Source organism: Achroia grisella, unplaced genomic scaffold (genome assembly GCF_030625045.1).
Source record: "Achroia grisella isolate CSIRO2021 unplaced genomic scaffold, CSIRO_AGI_Agris_v1 utg4646, whole genome shotgun sequence".
NCBI lineage: Eukaryota > Metazoa > Arthropoda > Insecta > Lepidoptera > Pyralidae > Achroia > Achroia grisella.
The window spans coordinates 167,626-189,748 of record NW_026712876.1 but is presented as its reverse complement, the minus strand read 5'-3'; the positions used below and the strand labels follow the sequence as shown (position 1 = coordinate 189,748).

The window sequence follows — 22,123 nt, the reverse complement described above, 5'->3', positions numbered from 1 at the left end:
TCGTTATTTTAAGAAACTCCATATTTTCATATATTGTTCGTAGCACTATTATAACTTGCGCTGCTCATTGCCAGACACGTAGTGTGGTTCCAACCCCCCGCCGGACCCCCCTAAACTATACTATTTTAGAAATAAACTTACGTCATTTTAATAAAGCTGAAATTTATATATATTATTGAGAGTTCTCTCAAACTGAGTTTCCTAAATTGCCAGACAGTTTTCTTGGTTCCTTATCATACCAGACTCATTGAAACCGTATATTGGGTAACAACGGTGTATACAATTTCATATCAAATTCGTTATTTTAAGATGCTCCATTTTTTCACATACTGCTCGTAACAGTATTATAACTTGCTCTGCTCATTGCCAGACCCTTAGTGTGGTTCCAACCCCCCGCCGGACCCCCCTAAACTATACTATTTTATAAATAAACTTACGTCATTTTAATAAAGCTGAAATTTATATATATTATTGAGAGTTCTCTCAAACTGAGTTTCCTAAATTGCCAGACAGTTTTCTTGGTTCTTTATTCCACCAGAATCATTGAAACCGTATATTGGATAACAACGGTGTATACAATTTCATGTCAAATTCATTATTTTAAGATGCTCCATTTTTTCACATATTGTTCGTAGCATTATTATAACTTGCGCTGCTCATTGCCAGACACGTAGTGTGGTTCCAACCCTCCGCCGGACCCCCCTAAACTATACTATTTTAGAAATAAACTTACGTCATTTTAATAAAGCTGAAATTTATATATATTATTGAAAGTTCTCTCAAACTGAGTTTCCTAAATTGCCAGACAGTTTTCTTGGTTCCTTATCATACCAGACTCATTGAAACCGTATATTGGGTAACAACGGTGTATACAATTTCATATCAAATTCGTTATTTTAAGATGCTCCATTTTTTCACATATTGCTCGTAACAGTATTATAACTTGCTCTGCTCATTGCCAGACACTCCAGAACCCCCGTAAACCCCCCTAAACTATACTATTTTATAAATAAACTTACGTCATTTTAATAAAGCTGAACTTTATATATATTATTGAGAGAACTATTAAACTGAGTTTCCTACCCAATATACGGTTTCAATGAGTCTGGTATGATAAGGTACCAAGAAAACTGTCTGGCAATTTAGGAAACTCAGTTTGAGAGAACTCTCAATAATATATATAAATTTCAGCTTTATTAAAATGACGTAAGTTTATTTACAAAATAGTATAGTTTAGGGGGTCCGGCGGGGGGTTGGAACCACACTAAGGGTCTGGCAATGAGCAGGGCAAGTTATAATACTGTTACGAGCAATATGTGAAAAAATGGAGCATCTTAAAATAACGAATTTGATATGAAATTGTATACACCGTTGTTACCCAATATACGGTTTCAATGAGTCTGGTATTTAAGGAACCAAGAAAACTTTCTGGCAATTTAGGAAACTCATTTTAATATTTCTCTCAATAATATATATAAATTTCAGCTTTATTAAAATGACGTAAGTTTATTTCTAAAATAGTATAGTTTAGGGGGGTCCGGCGGGGGGTTGGAACCACACTAAGTGTCTGGCAATGAGCAGCGCAAGTTATAATACTGTTACGAGCAATATGTGAAAAAATGGAGCATCTTAAAATAACGAATTTGATATGAAATTGTATACACCGTTGTTACCCAATATACGGTTTCAATGAGTCTGGTATGATAAGGAACCAAGAAAACTGTCTGGCAATTTAGGAAACTCAGTTTGAGAGAACTCTCAATAATATATATAAATTTCAGCTTTATTAAAATGACGTAAGTTTATTTCTAAAATAGTATAGTTTAGGGGGGCCGGCGGGGGGTTGGAACCACACTACGTGTCTGGCAATGAGCAGCGCAAGTTATAATAGTGCTACGAACAATATATGAAAATATGGAGTTTCTTAAAATAACGAATTTGGTATGATTTTTTTTACACCTTTGTTACCTGGTACCTGCCAAAGGAACCACGATCCAGGTTTCATATTTGGGGATCGTTCTTACCTGTGTTGGGGACACACAGACAAGAACTTTCACGTTTATTAAAATGACGTATGTCTGGCAGTCGTGGGCTCTTGGGCTATATAGTATAAATATAGTACGACAAAGCCAACTGCACTAGGACATACATGTACGAATTTTTTGCCTTCGGTATTGATACAAAACGATATAGACATATAGACCAAGGAAATATTGGTTTAATTCAACTAAAATGCTAGTAAGATATGTTGAAATGTTACAATATGACAAGACAATAGAAAACAAATCATAGTATTAAAGAAGTAGTCATAGGTATACATTGACATTTTATTCTCTTACAAGTTTGTATGACATTTAGACCTACGAAAATCGATAAAAATATAATTACATATCAGCTTAGAGAGCCACTTTAAAGTAATATATAAAATTTTAACATATTTTTTATTTCTTTCTACTGCAACCAAATATTTTAAGTTTGGCAACAATGTTGTATACAATATTATGAAGGAGGGTATAGGGTATATATTTAGTAGACACGGGACTAGCTTGATGCAAATTGACAGCCATCCATCCCGGTTGTTCTTCAGCGTCCGTTTTCTAATAAACATGCGAAACCGGGAATACACGCTACTGAACTTTTATGACACAGATATAATACAGACATAAATTTGGTAACATTCAATCACAGTTTACGCCACAGAACACCAATAACCTAGCGTCTACGCGCTTATAAATTGCATCTAGAGTCCAGAACCGTAAATAAAATACACGAGTAAAAAAAATTGTTACCCTTAGCTGGAAGTTACAGAATTTATTACAGAATATTTGTGATTATATTATTTGCTTAAGTTTTATCGCTTCACTAAACAGTACGTATGTTTATTTTTGAATTACTTAATTATATTGTAAAAGTTAGAAAGGTAGCAAAAAAATATCTTGTGATTATAAAATTACCGCTTGGATGAATGGAACCACGGTGACGCCATTTTATCTTAACCTAACAATTAATTACTAATCTTGTTTCTTTCCTGCAAGTTGAACGTAATTTAATAAGATTTTTAACGTAGTAGCTACCTCTTAAAAAATAATATAAATGTAAATAATGTAATAATTTCTATTAATCAAATGGTGGGTGTCTTCATACCTGGTACCGAAGCGGGTTTTCGCCGACGAGGCATAAGTCTTAAAAGTCAAGACAGTTGCATCGTGACAAAGTAACGACGATTCTTTCCAGGGAAATCATGTGAAAGTCCATTGCCCTGTAACAACAACTCTAGTAGTGCCGTATATTCCTAGATTCGCCTAGCCGATTTGTACGCACGAGCTACACACAATTAGTAACTAGCTCCAGCCAAAAGAGCCAAGCCGGTTCTTAGTAGATAAGAGACACCATTATAGAAAAAAATACCATTTCTAACCAATCATATGATGACAAATTTTTAGTACACTAACTTCTATTTCTATTTTGTTAGTTTGATCTCTTATCTAAGATTATTATAAATTAGTCTTAAATTTCAAATCAGCACTAATAATGAAATTATTGGAAAATGACTGCTACTTATACAATGAATAGACCTGTCTGTAATAATCTTCCATGCCAAAAAAGAAAACCTATTTTTGTACTACTGAATTATAAAAATAAATGATCTACAAAATTGAACATCATAAGGACTAATTGAATGTGCAGCATGTCATCCCGTGGTCGCGGATATGGCGGCGGCTATAGTGGCAGAGGGAGCTATAGTGGCCGAGGCAGTGGCTACAGGGGCACATACCGTGGTAGCAGCAACAGAGGCTCGTATGAAACCCGGGGTGGACGTGGCGGTGGCAGCTACTCTTCTTACAGCAATGAGTCTCGTTACAATAGCAATAGTGGAAACAGATACAATTCAGGCCGGGATAGAATTGATGAACCATATAAGAAAACTTACAGATCAGTAAGTAGTAACAAGTACACTTTTGTTATTCATCATAATACTCAGCAACAGAAGTTCTCATAGATACTAACATTTTCACATGCAACAACATTAATAAGTAAATAAAATGTTTTGTTTTCAACTAAATTAAATATTATCAATAGTTATCAGTCAAAATTAAAATTTTTTTTTAGGAAAGCTCTGCTAGTTATTCTAATCGTGATTATGGCCGATCAGGATCACCCGAGCGCAAAAGGATGAGAATTGAGGTTTGTATTTGTATTGTAATAATGTAATATAATACCTATAAATGTGGATTTATTGACACATTTAGGAAAAATGGGCATGTCAGGAAATCAATGAATTATATTATAATTTAGAGATTGCAACAGGACTCCACTCCATACTTGGCTCCATATTCCCAGTTTTTCTGGAGAATAAATGTAACCATATGTGATAATGAAAGGTAAATATAAAAATCACCTCATGATTCTGAAATAGGAACTCTACCAAACATGATATACTGTTGTAAATTTCGTCGGATAAATGGATTTGACATTCAATTTGTCAATAAAATTAAAACCATGGACATAATGATATGCAGGATATTTTGAGAATTAGTGTGGGACTGCTTGTGTATCTACATCAAAATTCTGCAGTGAGAAAAACTGTTGAAATTACTTCTATTATATGGGATATAAATAGACAAGTCATGAATTTTACTTTGAATACCTGCTTGATTATATAAAACAGGTGAATAAAAACTGAAAACATAAGAAAATGGTTTAGAATGAATTGAGTTAGGTTTAGACAAAATATAGAAAAATTTGTCATTACATGTTTACTACATTGATACTATGGTATAAGGACATGATGAATATAGAGGTGTTTAGACAAAATTACTGCATTACTGTTATATTGTCAGTAAGTCAACATTTAATGCAGCCCATTACTAAAATCTATAAGCTGATGCTTTAACTTTCTTGTATGGGAGTGAATATACCATTATGTGGTCAATCTAATCTTATTAAATTCTTCGTTGCCATTATATCAGGCCACATGCAAATTGACATCATCAATCATGAAAGATTTATACATGAATGTATACTGAGAATTTAGAAATTACTTCGGTTGTGGGTCTGACATTAATGCATGGCAAATGGCAGTGCACTGAACAAGAAGGTGACAATTTCATGATGAATAGTAGTACATTGCGATGAAGTCATAGCATCTTTATTACATAATATCTGTTGTCTCATTTCCTTTTGTGACTAGAATGATCTTCCTAGAGAAGTCTTTTATATTTATCCCGAATGAAAAAGATACTAAAGATGAAGATACTTGTAATTTTGTTTATTAACTAATTATTCTATAGAATTTAATTTGTAAAGCATTATGGGGGAACCAAAGAGAATTATGTACAGGGATCCTCGAGTGATAGACGTAGCCATGATGGCGGCAGTCATTACGGCGGATCGTACGGCGGTAGACAAGAAAGTTACAGCGGGGAAAGGAGATCATTTGGCGGTGAAGATAGAAGACGTTCACCGACCCGTGAGACTTACCGCAAGCCAAGTGGCATGGGTCCGCCGCGCGAGCCGCCCCGCGCGTCGACGCGGCCGCGAGCGGCGCGGAGATCGTTCCGCGGTCGCACGATGCGTTCGCGAGCCTCCTTCCGCGGCGCACCGCGTTCGCGTGCCACTTTTTCCTCTAGGCGATTCGCTGATAGATCGCTCGGATATTCCCGCGTGTTCAGATCTATCAAAGGGCGAAGGTAATTTGATATATTGAATAATGTTTAATTCATATAGTTTCTTTACATGATTGCAGCTGAATATTATTATCATATGAATGTACAATTATGAAACGACTGATGGAATGTATACAGTGGGGTTTTGAAAAAAAAACAGAGAGGTATAAATGTGTTACATATTAAAAAAGAGCCAAGAAGAAATGATATTGTGGTGCATATTAATGCAATATATGAACAATGGTTTGTATTAATAGAAAAGAATAATAATAATTTCAAAAAAATATGGAGAAATGTAATATTATCCGCTCAAACAGATTATAAAATTAAAATCTGTGTTGGTTAAGAATATAATATTTATATCTTCTGCACTAAAGTAAAGGTGCAGTATAAAAACAAAATTGAATAACTTATCTTGTTTTTTTTTATGGTTTGCTAACTATTAATATTTTCTACTATATTAATGTTGTTAATTTTTAAACTAGCTCTGTGAAGTCCAAAGAGAATGCTTCCTCAACTGAAGAGGATTGGGATGATGATGACAAAGAAGAGACTACTGAAGAAAAAAAAGGATCCAAGAGTAAATCTCCAAAGGTACATTTTTAGCATACTATGATGTTATGGACCAATATTACAATAAATATGAATACTACCTTTTCATTACTCTTTCCATTATAGTGATACAAAAGGATTATCAATCTACTTTAGGAACATACAAATGGTCTTAAAAAATGCAAGTTATATAATAATAGTAATAAGAAAATAATACCCCAGGACAATTCGCACAACGCCATTTAGTCCCAAACAAAGCAGAACTAGTGTTATGGGCATTAGACTTTTTATATCAATTGGTACATTTTTTTTAAATACAAATACAAATGATCTTGCAATACAAAAACGGTATGCTAAACCTCTTGGACCACCTAAGCAGTCATATTAACGTATTTCTGATTTCTTGTCTTCCTTATGCAGATTTTTTATTCTCCAACATTTGTTTAAATAATTTTTTCATACTTCTTACTGTTATCGAGTTATTTTGAAAAAAGATTTTCTCGCCTTTTTTAATTTTTTCATACCTTTCTCACTGTTAACTTAAATCAAAATTTCTTTCTAAATATTATTATTCGCATATTTGCAGACTTATTTTTATATATTGTGCTAAAACTGGTCACATTATGGTTTATTTAAAATTTTGTTGGACTGGACTAATTGTATAGTGTTGTTATACGGTGGAACAATAATACTAAACAATTTGTCAATTAACACCTGTAAAAGTTGTTAACTCTGCAATTATTTGGCAGCCTGACGAAGAAGAAGCATCAGATGTTGAACAAGATGGAGGTGAGGACACTGACAAAGAACCGGACACGGCGTCAGAAGCGGCTCCTCCGCGCGTCCCTGCCTATGTTCATTTGGCATGCGTACATTGCAAGGAAAAATGCGCTACATTCGCTGTAAGTATTTTTAACTTAAACATTAGTAATAGCAGTGGGGAACAATGGCATAGAAGCCATTTTTAGTTCGAAAAACGGATTTAGATGGCATCATTGGGATCAAATGGAATTCAACATTGTTTTGCAATCGTTTAAAACCCAAAACTATGTTTTCAAAAAGGTTTAATCTGTTTTTAATAAGTCATATATAAATGTTAAAATGAAATAATGCGTTTTGAAAAGTAATTTTCATATATTTACTCATTTTGTTGTTGCCCTGTATTTGATTACAATTTAATCATTACAAATTGGGGCTTATTGTTTCCAAAATAATTACATAGATGCCGCTGTTTTCATTTGTATCACCGTATTTTAAAAGTTTTATTTTATATATTCAAATAAAATATAAAACATAAAAAAAAAATATAAAACCGCTGAACAAGAAAACAATATTATTCCAGTAATACTTGTCTAGAAAGAGTTGCCATATTAAAAATAAAAGCATAGATTTATCGATTTTTTCGAATAATCGATAACAGGATATTACAGCGCATTATTCGATGGTGCTTTTAATCAGTCTTTGCAAAGAGTAAAATTTCATCATTTTGTATTATACTCTTATTTGTGGAACAAATTGCAATGCATAATTTTTACTCGACGACGGCAAAATAGAAAGATTTTGACAGGTATGCAAGTACTATATATTTATCTGTTCGCTAATAACTGATCTGATACAAGTGTACTCTATTATATCAACCTCCACGCGGTCACCCTGGTAATGAAGAATGTTAACTAATTTTGATTATTAGCTCTCCATATTCTCTGTCAAAAATAAAAAATATAAGTGAAAGAATTACTTCAATACGTCAATTAGTTTCTGATTTATAGAAGTAAACGTGCGATGCGGACTCGTGTGACGGTGTGACGTCATAGTACAACAGTGGCTTAGTCCGCTCGCGCTCTCAGCACGGAGTCGTCTTACGTTTCATTAGAAATTATAAATACCTTCAAAAATAACCAAACCAAATACTAGGAAATCATGTTTTATGCCGAAACGTACAAATACAACCACCAAAGTAATAGTTATTTTTATTATAACCACAAAAAATTCAATAAATTTGATAACAGTCGTTGCGTCCTCTCTTCGACAATGTAGCCACATTAAAAATGCTATAGTACGTTTACAGCCTCTGTTGGCGGCACAATCTTCGCAAGTTACATTTAAAACTTCGTGGTTTTAAATGTACTGCTCTTTTTACTTGTATGTAACCGATAGCATCATCACCAAAGCCGTTTCTTGCCGTCTTGGAATAAGTTACAAATAAAAACAAATAAAACGGCCTATTAATAAGACAAACGAAAATTAAAAAAGGTTTTAGTACATCTGTTCAACCCACTACATTTGCAATAAATCAATATATGTGTTCAGTTAAATTTACTAAAAGAGGTACCTATATTCACATATGTACATACATACGTACCTGTAAAACTCTAACACACATTTGTTCTCTATGACGTAAAATTTAAAAAGTTAGTACTTCTTCCTATTTGAGTTGCAATACGATATCAGTTGGGTATTTTTTTAACAAAACACTTTAAAACAGATAATAATTTTCTAAATAGCAAGAAAAGTTAACCTACTTTTTTATTCCTCGAATTTCGGCGGCAACGAAATCACTAGGTATTTGTTGATAAATAATGGGCAACCATTAGTGCATCTATTTTAGGCAGATCATCCGATTGCCCTTTTTGATTCCTACATCCATTTTATTATGAAAATGAAACAAAATACTGCACTCGGCAACTCGCTACTAAGCGGAGCGGACCGTTGTAAAATGACGTCACATGTCACGTGACTGTTAGCGGGACTCGAAATTTATCGTAAGTTTAAATGCTTATAAAATGAAAACTAATAGGTATTTTTGACTAAAACAAAAACTAATATGTTTGTATACATACAAGCTTTACTATACCAAATTTTCAACCTATTAACATTCTTCATTATGGCAATTAATGATATTAGTGACCCTGTTCTTCTATTAAAAAAATAAATACCTACTTATTGTAATTTAATGAATGAGAATTGAATGTAGTATAGAGTATATAAGGTCAGCTATACCTTTATGAAACCTCAATAAACAAGTGTTATATGGTATCTAAATTACTAGCATTAATAGCTAAATATGAGGATCCTCGAATTTTTACAAATACTCATAAGAAACTTTACAAATACTCGAATTTTGTCTTTGTAGAAGGATATTTTCAACCTTACTAATTTGTACAAGGTTTTGAAATGATAATCATTCATAATACTATGATATATTACTGATCCTAATACCTACTATTTATAGTCATAAGTTTTTTAATATCTCCATTCGAGGGTAGGTTATTCATAATTTATAGAATAGAATAGAACAGAAAATCATTTATTCAAATAAACTTAATTTAAGCACTTTTGAATAGTCAACATTTTTTTAAATCTACCGCTTATTCGGAAAGCTGTCTCATCACAAGAAGAATAACTAAGAAACTTGTGTGTTGCTCTTTTAAACAATCCTTGTAAGTTCACATTTTACAAGTCGAAACGTGTGAATACAAACTACTAATTTATTACACTACTAATTTATTGCACTAATTTATTTAGGCTCAAATATAAAAACACAATAAGATTAAATCAGTCGTAGTGATAAGAGCAGACCAGTGCCTACAAGCAGCACTCGTGCACGAGTATGACGGATGAGCCAGCCATCACTGCGCTCGACCCTATTTTAGGGAGCCCAATGACCCGGCCACCACGCCGCCACATGTCTGGACATTTTAGTGAGCATGACTACTCATTCCACTCGACCACGTCACAGCTACAAAAATTACTATATGGTAGTTACAGTATTCGCACTTTACATGAGGATGCATGCGGCAATCAATACAAAAGCCGCTACGCTATCATATATCAAGAAAGCAGTATAAAAAATAAATTATAACGTTGTCCGCAAATAAACTTATACTTGCTAATATATGGCTATTATCTATCCTATAATAGGCTTTTTTACATAACATTTGTTTAATATAAAGTTTGAATTGCCTCTCTGTCAGATTTAGCGTAGATTCTGGCAGTTTATTATAGAATCTTACGCAATTACCATAAAATGAATTACTAACTTTGTGTAGACGGCAATTAGGTAAAATTAACTTATTTTTATTGCGTAAGTTTCTACTTGTACAGTCTTTAATTTTCTTGAAACTATCTAAGTTTTTCCTTGTATACATAATATTTTCATAAATGTACTGTGAGGCAACGGTGAGGATATTTGATTCATTAAAGCATTGACGTAATGACTCTCTAGAACCCTTACCATAAATAGAACGTATGGCTCTCTTTTGTAAAATAAATATAGTATTTACATCGGCAGCTTTACCCCACAGCAGTATGCCATATGACATAATGCTATGGAAATAACTAAAATAAACTTTTTCGGCCTTATTACAAAAAGATAAACCTGGTTTAGCACTAGTAATAAACCATTCACCAATGTATTCCTTATTACAAAATGAAGTTTATCTCTAAATCGTAATTCGTCTATGGTCTAAAATTAGACCTGCGATGTCCCTAGTTTAACAGTGGTCTAAATGCAAAAAGTCAAACTCCATTTTAAAAATTGTATTGTAAGTTGTTGCTTTTCGAAAAATATTTTAACTAAAAAAAATATATTAACTAAAAATATTTAAAGCTAATTTTACGATAATAAAAATATAAAAAGACGTTATTTGTTATTTTTTCACTCATTTGACTTTGATATAGTCACCATTTGAATCGATCCAATAAAATTATCCCGCCGTTCCTTTTCTCCGTATAGGACTCCCACTTTTTAATTTAAAACTGATTTTTAGCCGTACATTAACAAATATTATATATTAATGAAATAGTTATAATGAAGACATAGATAAATAGAAATAAATTTATTTTTAGTTTATACATTTTTATTTGAAGTAATATTATTTTTGATCTTTTCAGTTTTCTGGTAAAATGGAACGTAATTGTACGCTAACAGACATGAGTAACTGATTTCTGTATGGAATACATAATGAACGATTTAACTGTAGTACTAAGTAGTCCTCTGTTAGATCTGGATTTGTAATAATGTTAGGCTTATTCCAAGTATTAACTTTAGGAATGGTTTAAACCACGACCATTTAGATCACGTTTCGTCCGAGTTTTAACAGATTTTTTGTAATAAGACCGTTTTAGTTTTAAATATTTTTTAAATTTATTACTCAACATACACATGTTACTGTTATAGTTGCCTAATTTAGGTGATGTATCACTAGTAAAGTCAATCAGAATGGGTGCATGGAACTGTAGTAGAAGGAGGCACACAGTCAACAATAAGTTCCTCATATAAATTACTAATCTCATTACTTTGTTCAGATTCCAATCTTGTGTCTAGATCATTGATTTTAGAATATGCCTGTTTTAATTCAAGCTCCAATTCAGTGATACGCCTCAAGGCTTGCTCATGAGTGTTACTACATTGATGAAAGCTACTTATTAGTTCTTGAAGCTGATCCCGCTGCTCAATAACTTCCTGATGACTATTATGAAGTTCTGACAATTCTGATTTTAATTGGGTATTTTTATTTATAATTTTTAAAATTTCATCTTTACTCTCTTCTCTCTCCCTGATCAACTTGTCACTGAGATCTTTGGATGCCTGAAGTTCTTGTAGGGCCACTGTAAGCTTCATCTCTGTCTGCCGTGCAGTTGTGGAACGGGTAGATAGTGACATTATTGAAAATATGAATAGTTACTAGGGAGAGTGAAGTGAGTTATTTCTAAAAGAAACAAAGTATAACAACGAGAACAGCAACTGAACCTTACTTATTTTGAGTGTTAAACATTTTGAATAATATTTGTTAGGTATATTTATACAACCTATATTTTACAAGATTAAGTAAATGGAATTAAATTGTGCTCCTTTCCTTCAAATTATATTAATATAAAACATAAAATTACTTACAATATATTTTGTGGGTATATTTTTTCCTTCGACGTACGCAACAACTGAACTTCACAATTATTAATATCAATTTAACTTAATGTGAATATTTTCTATAAAACTTGTATATATTATGAAATTCTTAGAATAAATCCAACAAATAGTTATAAAATAGTTTTAAAGTAGTTGTTTACCAACGAAAGAAGTTTGACAGATGGCCGGTGCACTATTTTAATGTCGATTTTTTGCAAATAATACACTACCAAATGGTACACAAACAATAATCGACACTTATTGCACTATTATATCACTAATTACGATGTCGAAAATATAATATTCGTGTGATAGACTATTACAAATTAATTATTTATTACGGCCAGCTGAAAATGACAACGATCGTTGGTGTTGCTAGTCGAAGAAAGAAAAGATTATATATAGAAGAAAAAAAAAATTATAATATAGAGACTATATTATTAGATTTCATCACAAATAAAAATATCGATTTAAAATCGAAGGTTGGTCCATATTTTTTTATGTATCAAAATGACAACGAGTACTGGCAAAATAAATGAAAGGTTAAAAATATAAAATATAGGAATAAAAGAATAGGATAATCGACTTTACGTCAAATGCTTAAAACATATTTTCACTAGCATTGGATTTTTTCTGTTTTTTTCATCATTTAAGTTAAGTAGGTACTTCAATTCAACTTTTGAAATGTTCCTGTTCAGACTTCATTGAACTTCTTATTTTTTTGTCAAACTCAATAATTTTAATGTGTCTAAGGAAGTTACTACAAATATTTAGTAAACTATGGTGTCTGAGGATTATCTCATACCAGGTATAACTATAAGTTGTTAAAAACTTGCATATTTATGCGTGTGTATCTTTCATATTAAAATATAATAAACAGGTACTTGGTGACCACTTTAATGTGGTATTATTATGTTAATATTATTGTTATGAATGTAAGTTAAAAAAACTAACATTGATTTTATAATTTTTGATTGATTGAGAAAATACTGATGCATTAAAATAAAGTACTAAACAGTGGTATTATTTTTATATTTTATTAGAACTGAATGAATAATATGTTTATTGTGCTAATAAGGTTACAGTTTAGTTACTTTCATGTAAATTCATTCATGTAAGTTCATGAAAATGTAACATATATGATATTGTTTTCAGATTTTCCTGACATCAACAACTTAATACTGAAAAAAAGTTTAAACAAATAAGAAATATATATATATATGAACATTTTACTGTATAAAACAATAACGCAAGTAAAAATAAGAGAAAAAGCAGAAGAAAAATCTGTAAATTATTAATCACAATGCATTAATAACATAATTAAATAAGTAAGAAAGCAATGGACTAGTGATGCGAAGAAATTCCAAGTAATTATATTATGTGCAACCGACTGCAAATAAGTATGTATATGATTTAAGCCCATGATTGTTATTATATTGCTTCATCAACAAGTCCAGGAATATTTTGTGTACCAGGAATCAAATATGAAATGATTTTGATGAAATAATTGTCTTGATATTGATTTATTTGGAATATAATATAAAAATAACAGAAGTGTTTGAAGTTTTAGTGGTATAACAGACAAGCAGTGAAAGAAATATTATTGTAAATTATTAACAATTGTTTATTCTGTGATTAATAAATTATTTAAAAGTGTTTTGTTACCTGAAATAAAAATTTTATGATCTTCAAGTGTTGTGATCATGCAATGTTAGTTTCACCTCATCCGATAAAATGTCAGGAATAATTTACTAGATAATGATTTTGTATTAGATGGTAATCATATATATTTTTTAATGCAATGTGTATAATAATTCCCATTTACATCAGAAATCTCTGTGTTAATCTATATTTCTCTCTATACAATATTTCTCTGTCTATAGACTTTGGTCGTGGAATACTAATAAGAAACAAAATCTAGAGACTGTAGTATATCACAGCATCCCAGAACCTTGTATTTAAGACATATAAGGACTTAGTACCTACCTAATACTTGCTACGTTTTTAATCAATTAACTAATTTGATCTCAATCATCATTATGAACAATGATGATAATGTTGAAAATGCTGCCAATGATGAATTTTATGGTGGTCATAAATAAATACCACCGTCACTATCGTCATTATTAATCTCATCATCACCACCAGAATGGTGGTCTCATCATCATCACCGTTACCCTCCCTCATCCATATTGTCAAAAGTTACTACCTACTATTATTCTCTGAAATTGTAAATAAGCTGACGATCCATCCAACCACGACGCTATCCGACGTACATACATACACATATATTATTAAACAGCATTACAAACATTACGTGATCATGTGCCCGCTATATCCCTGATACGTTATCATTCTGGAGAGCATAGATGTTATGTCCAAATACCCTGTAATTTCGCAGCTTAATTTCAACTGAATAACAACTTACATAAATACCAAAAAATTAGGAGTAAAGGCGTAGCTTGTACATATCAAAGGTTCTACAAATAGGTATAACATCAAAATAAGTACCTACATGTCATTAGCACCGATGTAGTATCCCTGAAAGAACCTATACATATAACAGATTGATGGTTTGCAGATATTATTATCAGTTTTTTTTTTATTTATTAGAGAAATAATTATACAATGAAAATTATATGAGGTACCCATATGTACATCAATTGATTATAGCTAAAATCTATCACTCACATAACAGTTTAAATAAAAAAAACGTATTAAAATCGGGCTATTCGTTAAGGAGCTATTGCTCCTTAACCGATAGCCCGATTTTAGCGCAGACGCGTTACGACATATCTTCGTCGGGAGAAAAAAAGTAGGCATGGAAAAAAGTAACTGTAACATAGTACATAGATACATAGGTACATTAGCCGTGTCTGCAGAGTGTCAGCGAACAATATTATACCTACATTGAATTTTCGATTGTACCCAATCAGGAGTTTGATACAGTTATATTTCTATTATGTACGTATCTTTGCAAAACAGATGTCATGTAGACCGAATTACCTGCCATCTATTTTCATACTTTATTACTAATCACCCACTAGTAATCCGAACTGCTTCAGATATAGTGACATCTAGCTCCTAGGGCGGCGAAATAAAACAGCCCGAGTTAGGAAAGAACCATTTTCTTGTGTGGGATGGAGTATCTCTATCTAATATTATATTATCTGTGGTAATAGGGATTTATAACATTGAATATAATATAAACAAGTTTGTATCTATTGTCAAATTATAATACTATTCATTGTGGATTGTTTTTTCTGGTCATAAAGTATAATAATTATTTATTTATTTGTCAGAATATGGTATGTACAATAGTGGTAATTCCATAAAAATTGGTTTAATCATATTCTGTTCTTTCCAGCGTACAAATATTCATTCGATAATCCAAGCATAAAGAATACATTGTACTAAACATATCTTTCATTCAAAATTCTTACTTAAAAACATTACGGAATATATGACTGAGAATGCACTCAGATACTTTCACAAATTTATTACCTGAGTCGGGGGAAGGAGCAGAAACTTATTATTTCGATACAGGGTTCATATCTAGGGTTTGTAACAAATAAGGTCGTGATGTTCATAAAAATGCGGGTGCGCAGGGTTACGCGAAGCACCTTCTGACCGGCAAGCACCGCGCGGCGATGTCTGCGGTGGCGCGGCGGCACAAGGCGCAGCTGCTGCGCATGCGCGTGGCGCAGCGAGGCGCCCAGCGCGAGCTGGAGGCGGCGGCCGGCGCGGAGCTGGCGGCGCGCACCACGTTCTGCCTCGTGTGCCGCCTCAACCACCGCACCACGCGCCAGGCGCACAACCTCACCGACACGCACCGCGCCATGAAGCGCTTCCTCATGCCGTTCTGTCGCATCTGCCGCATCACCTTCCGCTCGCCCATGATTTACGAGCACCACATATGTTCGCTAGATCACCTTAAGGTATTTTTTCATTGAGTAGTTTTTTTAAATTGATGATAATGGAATGGTGCACCCGCCTGCGCTAACGGTTTACGCTGGCGGGGCACCAATGAAGTATGACAAGATGATCATGAAGTCAGGTCAGTTAACCCAATGTGACAAATTCTCCAGGAAATTTTCACGATAGTTTCCAGGGGGAAACTCAAGGAGGTCAATCTGACATGGTACATTGTTAATATGTTAATAACAATGGGTTTATTAGTCCACATTACTAACATTCCGTAAGAAAAACCCAAATGGCCTATTGGGATGTTTGGGCTATTGTCAGGTGCTTAGACCCGTACTATGACCTACATAGATCTATTGTGGTCTGTCTTATCACTTACCTTAAGATTTACGTCCCTCTTCTGCCGGCGCTTGATGTTTTTATGCGACTGCAATGCAATGACAAGCCGCCTAAAAGTGAAGCGGGAAATAAACCTGAAGCGATAACTGCCGACAAGAAAGGAACCACAGACACAGATGTCTTGTTGTCTAATAATCTTAAGTCTTCAAAATACAAATACTCATCTGTATTTTGTCACTCTTGAATACTAAAATACTTATTTCGAGTAATTAATTCTTATGGAATGATACAATATATCCATACAACACAATTTGGAAAGTAATTTTGGCTAATTTTGGAAATTAATTTACAAGTTAACTTATGAATATGAATTAAACACACACATTATGAAATTGGATTATTATTGACAATATAAAATTAGAATTATGCATTTGTTTTGTACAGTTTGAACATCAATTATTCATGAATAATTATAGAGAGAGAGATTTTATATTTACAGAGAAAAGCGACACAGTCCACCCACCGAGCCAGTCCAAAAGCTGAGGCTAGTGGTGATGAGGGAATGGATGTTGATTTGGATAATTTCATGACTTTGGATTCTGTTGGTGATGTAGATGGTTAGTTATCTTTGTTTTATAACTTTATTCTGTTGCATTTATTTTCATTATTATATATGTTTATAGTTTTTGACACATTATGTTTTATAGAAGTCGAAGATGACGATTCTGGTGGTGAGAAAAAAGAAGAATCATCTCCCAAGAAACCCAAAGTGGAAATTAATATTGGCAGTGAACATATTAAGAAACTAGAGGTATGTTCCATTGAGACAATAGGTTGCATAGTATGATTAATTTAAATATTGGTTGTATTTTCAAATAATAAATGTGTTATTATTTAAGAAAGGCCTAAAAGAGATAAAAAAATATGCAATGGTAACAGAAATTCGTGTCATATGTATGAAACAAAAACTTATATGCCCAATAACAATTTTATTTTTTTTCTGGACATATTCTGTTTGGTGACTAAATATTTACTTAATTGTTTTCAAAGTTTCCGAGATATGTCTGGCGGCATTGTAAGAATGGTGAATATTGTGATAAGGTGTGGTGGTGCGAGTTGTGCCGCGTGTACTTGCCGCGGGCGGAGGCGGGCGGCGCCGAGGAGGCTGAGGCGTTGCGGAGACACTGCCGCATGCGCATCCACCTCGGTCGCTACGTACAACACCGCGACACGCGCACCCTGCGCAAGCACGCTGAGCGCATCCACCGCCAGCTGCATCAGCAGAAAGGTAACTACATTTTACCATCACGCCACTCGCCTTCCACACGGAATTTATACCCACACTCTCGAATCTAAGTGTGACGGACAGTGCGGTTTCAGAGGAACTTTGGCATATATTTTGGCGAATGAACTACCCGCCGAGGTTTTCTCTAGAGATTACAGCATGGGATTTTTCAAGAAGGTATTGAAGAATTACTTTACTCTCCTGATTGCCCTTGCGTACATAGGCTAAGGTGACTGTTCTATCAGATGTACTCATGAATATTTTCCACTATTTATTTCAGGCAACTAGGCCCATATTATAAATAGCTTATAGACTAACATACATATAATATAATATTTAAAAACTATTGTGATATAAAAAAACTTAGTCACCTTTACCACTCTGGTCAGTGAGAGGGTAATGAGAAACTATTCTGACGGCGTCGGTCTAGCGGTATGTCATACCTCTATATCTCCATACCTCCGATGGTCACTTGTTCGATTCCTCGCAGTATTGAAATGTCGCAGTTTCCCTTTAAAAATAATTATAGGTGTACTACTACTTTAATTATTCTATTGCATTGAGTACTTATTTATTATTGTTATGTTAAGAAACAAATAAACATTAATAATCTGTTACAGAGGAAGAGAAAGATCCTGCAAAATCAGATGACATAAATGATAAAGTAAAATCTGAGAAAACAGAACCTAAGGAAGAAAATAAGAAGAAATTAGAAAATGGTGGAGATACAACAAATGCTACTGGTTAGTAAAAGTCAATTAATAATCTTATGTATTGCTTTTCATAATATTTTATCATTCCATACTTAATTCCAAAATGTCAATCTAAAATACATTTTAAGCTTACTTAATAATACATAGTTTTAAAACTAATATAAGGTTGTCACTATTTTGAGCTTCTTGGTATTCCTACATGAATCATTTTATTTATATTATATTTAGTGGAATTCATCCATCCTTTGGTGAGCAAAGTAAATTTCTTACTAGTAGTTTTATAGAGCACATTGAAAAAGAAATATATTTGACATATTAGATTCTTGACAGCAATTTCTTGACATTAAAATGTTGTAAAAAATCTTTTATTTACTTTGTGGAAGACTGTTGCATTATTTAAACAGTTCTTAAAACGAGGTTGTAGCTGTATGTGCAGTGTGGCATGGGTAAATAACCACCACATTAAATACAAGGTAAAAAGTACAACTTTGAGAATATGCAAATAGCTTAATATTGTTTGTAGTTCAATTATGTAGTGTATTTCTACTCGTACTTTGTATTTTTCTCTAAACGGTAACAAAAATCACTGATATATATTTATCCAATTGTCTCAAAACCATTTGATAAAATTTATTTTATAATTTTTAGGGAGTGAAGACAAACTGTGGGCAGATGTTGACAAGGATATTGGTGAACTCCTACGAGAAGTCGATCCACAGGGCAATGAAGGGAGTGACGATGATGATGATCTTGATAGGTAATAACTTTGGACATAAAGTGTTAATTTTAGTCTGTCAAAGTCAAAAGCCGTACAACAATTGCATAGAGACTGCTCAATGTACATGTTCCCAGGATTATAAATTGTGTTAACATCTCAATTAATTAATTAATTCGGAATTTCAGACTAATTAGCGCTTAGAGTTTTTTATGACATAAATATCGTTATTTTTACTAAATAAGTTATTCTGTAAGTTTTTATATTTAATTTAGTTTTAACACCGTCTGTCAAACTTAGTTTTTCGTCAGTCATATAAACGTGATTGTATATGAATTTAGTGAAATTGTTCACATTAAATAGATTAATCGAAATATCCAATACAATATTGATTTTTAATTTGTACTACAATCTGCATCACTACACTGTCTATAGCCGGGTTAGTGACCTCTATATTTACCTTTTTTTGTGAGATATATTGGTAGATAGTATACTACAAAACAAGACTTTCGACATCGAATTTATTTTAAGTTTAATGTCTCTTTACACAATTAATTCTGTTGGTGATACCGATAGTGCTGTCTAAAGTTCGTATTATACTAAATATTTTTTTTATTTCTTTCTTGTGTTCAATCATTCATGTTTCAACATCAGACCTGATTTTAGCACGACCCATATGCGATTTATGAATCCATATATTATGTAACATGTAACAAAACTTGTCATACCAGATAAGCGTAGATATCCTCCACTATAACATTATGGTCTTAAAAATATTTAATCGAAATTAAATGGAATTAAATATAAATCAACGCTTTTAAAGATTTTTATAGGTAATAAATACTGTTTGTTATTAAATCCTTACTAATATTATAAATGCGAAAGTAACGCCAAATGTACTGAACCAATTTAAAAGACATTTGGTACAGTTAGTTGAGATCCCGATAAAGGAGATAGGCTACTTTTGAATGCGATGAACGGGTTGTAGGGGTTTGAAAGGGTACAAGGTTGTATGTAAGAATCGTCATTTTTGAAGCAAGAAACTTGAAACTTATATTTTAGGTTGGTGATTAAATATGAATAAGTATGACATTCAAAGTTTGAAAATCTTTACCCTTAGGGGGTAAAATAAAAGAGGGAATCAAAATTTTTATGTAAATTCATGATTTTTGAGCTAGAACAATGATAACTTTTTTCGCCGGTTTTTTTTATTAAGTACCCCACTAATATTATAACTGTGAAAGTAACACTGTCTGTCTCGCTTACGCGCCAAAAATACTGAACCTATTTAAATTAAATTTGGAACACATAATGGAGATCCTGAGAGAGGATATATGTTACTTTTTAATGTGAAAAAGGGTTGTAAGGGGATTGAAGGGGTAGATGCAAGGTTGTATGGATATATCGTCATTTTCAAAGCTTTAAGCCTGAACCTGATTTATTAGGCTGTTGATTAAATATAAATAAAGAAAAATGGGTCGTAAGGTATTTTAAGGAGAGTTATATGGAATTATTGTCATTTTTAAAACTAGAAGCTTGAACTTTAATTTTTAGCCCATCTATTATTAAATATATATAAAGAAAAAGGGTTTAACCCCTAGATATGAAAAGATATAAGGGGTTCAACCATAAATATGAAAGATTGTATGGAAGTGTCGTCATGTTCAAAGCTAGATGTTTGAAACTTATTTTTAGGCTGTTGATTGAACTGTATGGATTTCCGTATCATCACTTTTAAAGCTAAAACGATGAAATTTTTTCGTTTGGTTTTTATTGGATTAGGTCATTCAATATTATTCAAGATTTGGTCAAGGTCACTTTTTTATGCGGACAAAGTCGCGGGTACAGCTAGTATGCGAATATGTAGCAAACTTTTTTTAATTTAGTTTAATTATTATGTTTTACTATAGGTACGATAAATTTCGTAAGAGTGACAAGAAGTCAAAAGTTGGTGATGGAGAAGAAAATGATTCTACAATAGGGGGTGACTCTTCTTCGCATGAGAAAAATAATGTTGAAGTAAATGTGCCGGCTTGAAACTTTACATTAAGCAATACAATAGATAAGAGATATGAATTCTGTAAATGTTAAGTATTTTATTCTTTAATATTTCTGTATCAGCTTAACAGATACATCCACATTAATATAACCATGGTAATGTATTTGGTTAAATAAATAAGGTAACTATGTAAGAATATTGTTTTAATAATCTGTCAAGTAAAATCTACACAATTTAGACAGTTTGACCTACTAGCATACTTACATGCTAATATTATCCCGAGTCATTGTGTACCTAATTATTGTATATATTGTAGCGTATTTCCTTCAGAACAGTAAAAGTTACCCAGCTTCTTCCACTCTTCTGAAGGAAATGTGGTGAATTTAGTATTAAGTATAGATGATTCCATTCTTAACAGAAATTTACCTTTCTTATTTTAATAGACACAAATTAAAATAAGAAAGGCAGCAACAATTGATGATCTTCTTTAGATGGTATAACATTCACACGTTACATTTACAATTAAAATTTGCCATAGCAGTAAACAAGGAAGTATTTTACATAGAATACAATGTGGAGATATTCCAAGGTTGTTTATCACTAATAGTAATAAAAGTAGTTATAAATATCCTCATAGACAAATTATTCCGTCAAGAAATATATGGGGTCCTCAGTTTAAAATAAAAAATACTTGCAGAGTCCATTTTAACTTTGGAAATGACCTTGTTATACTGACAACATTCCCAAACAAAGTCAGAAACTATCAAATGCAAGTAGATGAAAAAGCATGGATCTACGACATCTTTACCTTTCCTTGTTGACGAACTCAGTAAAGCCCTTTTTTGCTAAGTTAGATGCAAATGTCATAAAGTCATTGAAGTTATGGTTTGGACTGGGGCATTAGGCTAGCCCCTCAACTCTATTTGAGATCGTAAGTCTTAAATTTAAATTGAAGAAACCTACACGCAAGGAATTAAAAATGCAACAAGAATGGCTAACCATAGGTAAGTTCTGCATTCCAT

General features: G+C 32.6%; 1 protein-coding gene across 1 annotated transcript; it reads left to right on the top strand.

The window, feature by feature from the left end:
• The first annotated feature begins 2,758 nt into the window (after positions 1 to 2,758).
• Positions 2,759 to 21,285, top strand: LOC131845393 (zinc finger protein on ecdysone puffs). Its single transcript, XM_059194451.1, has 13 exons — positions 2,759 to 2,869; positions 3,688 to 3,937; positions 4,111 to 4,185; positions 5,341 to 5,690; positions 6,152 to 6,260; positions 6,968 to 7,120; positions 15,735 to 16,064; positions 16,889 to 17,006; positions 17,097 to 17,200; positions 17,491 to 17,677; positions 18,295 to 18,417; positions 19,036 to 19,144; positions 21,013 to 21,285. Exons 2-13 carry the CDS (start codon positions 3,689 to 3,691, stop codon positions 21,137 to 21,139), a joined length of 2,034 nt encoding a protein of 677 aa, XP_059050434.1. The 5' UTR covers positions 2,759 to 2,869; position 3,688; the 3' UTR covers positions 21,140 to 21,285.
• Positions 21,286 to 22,123: the final 838 nt, after the last annotated feature.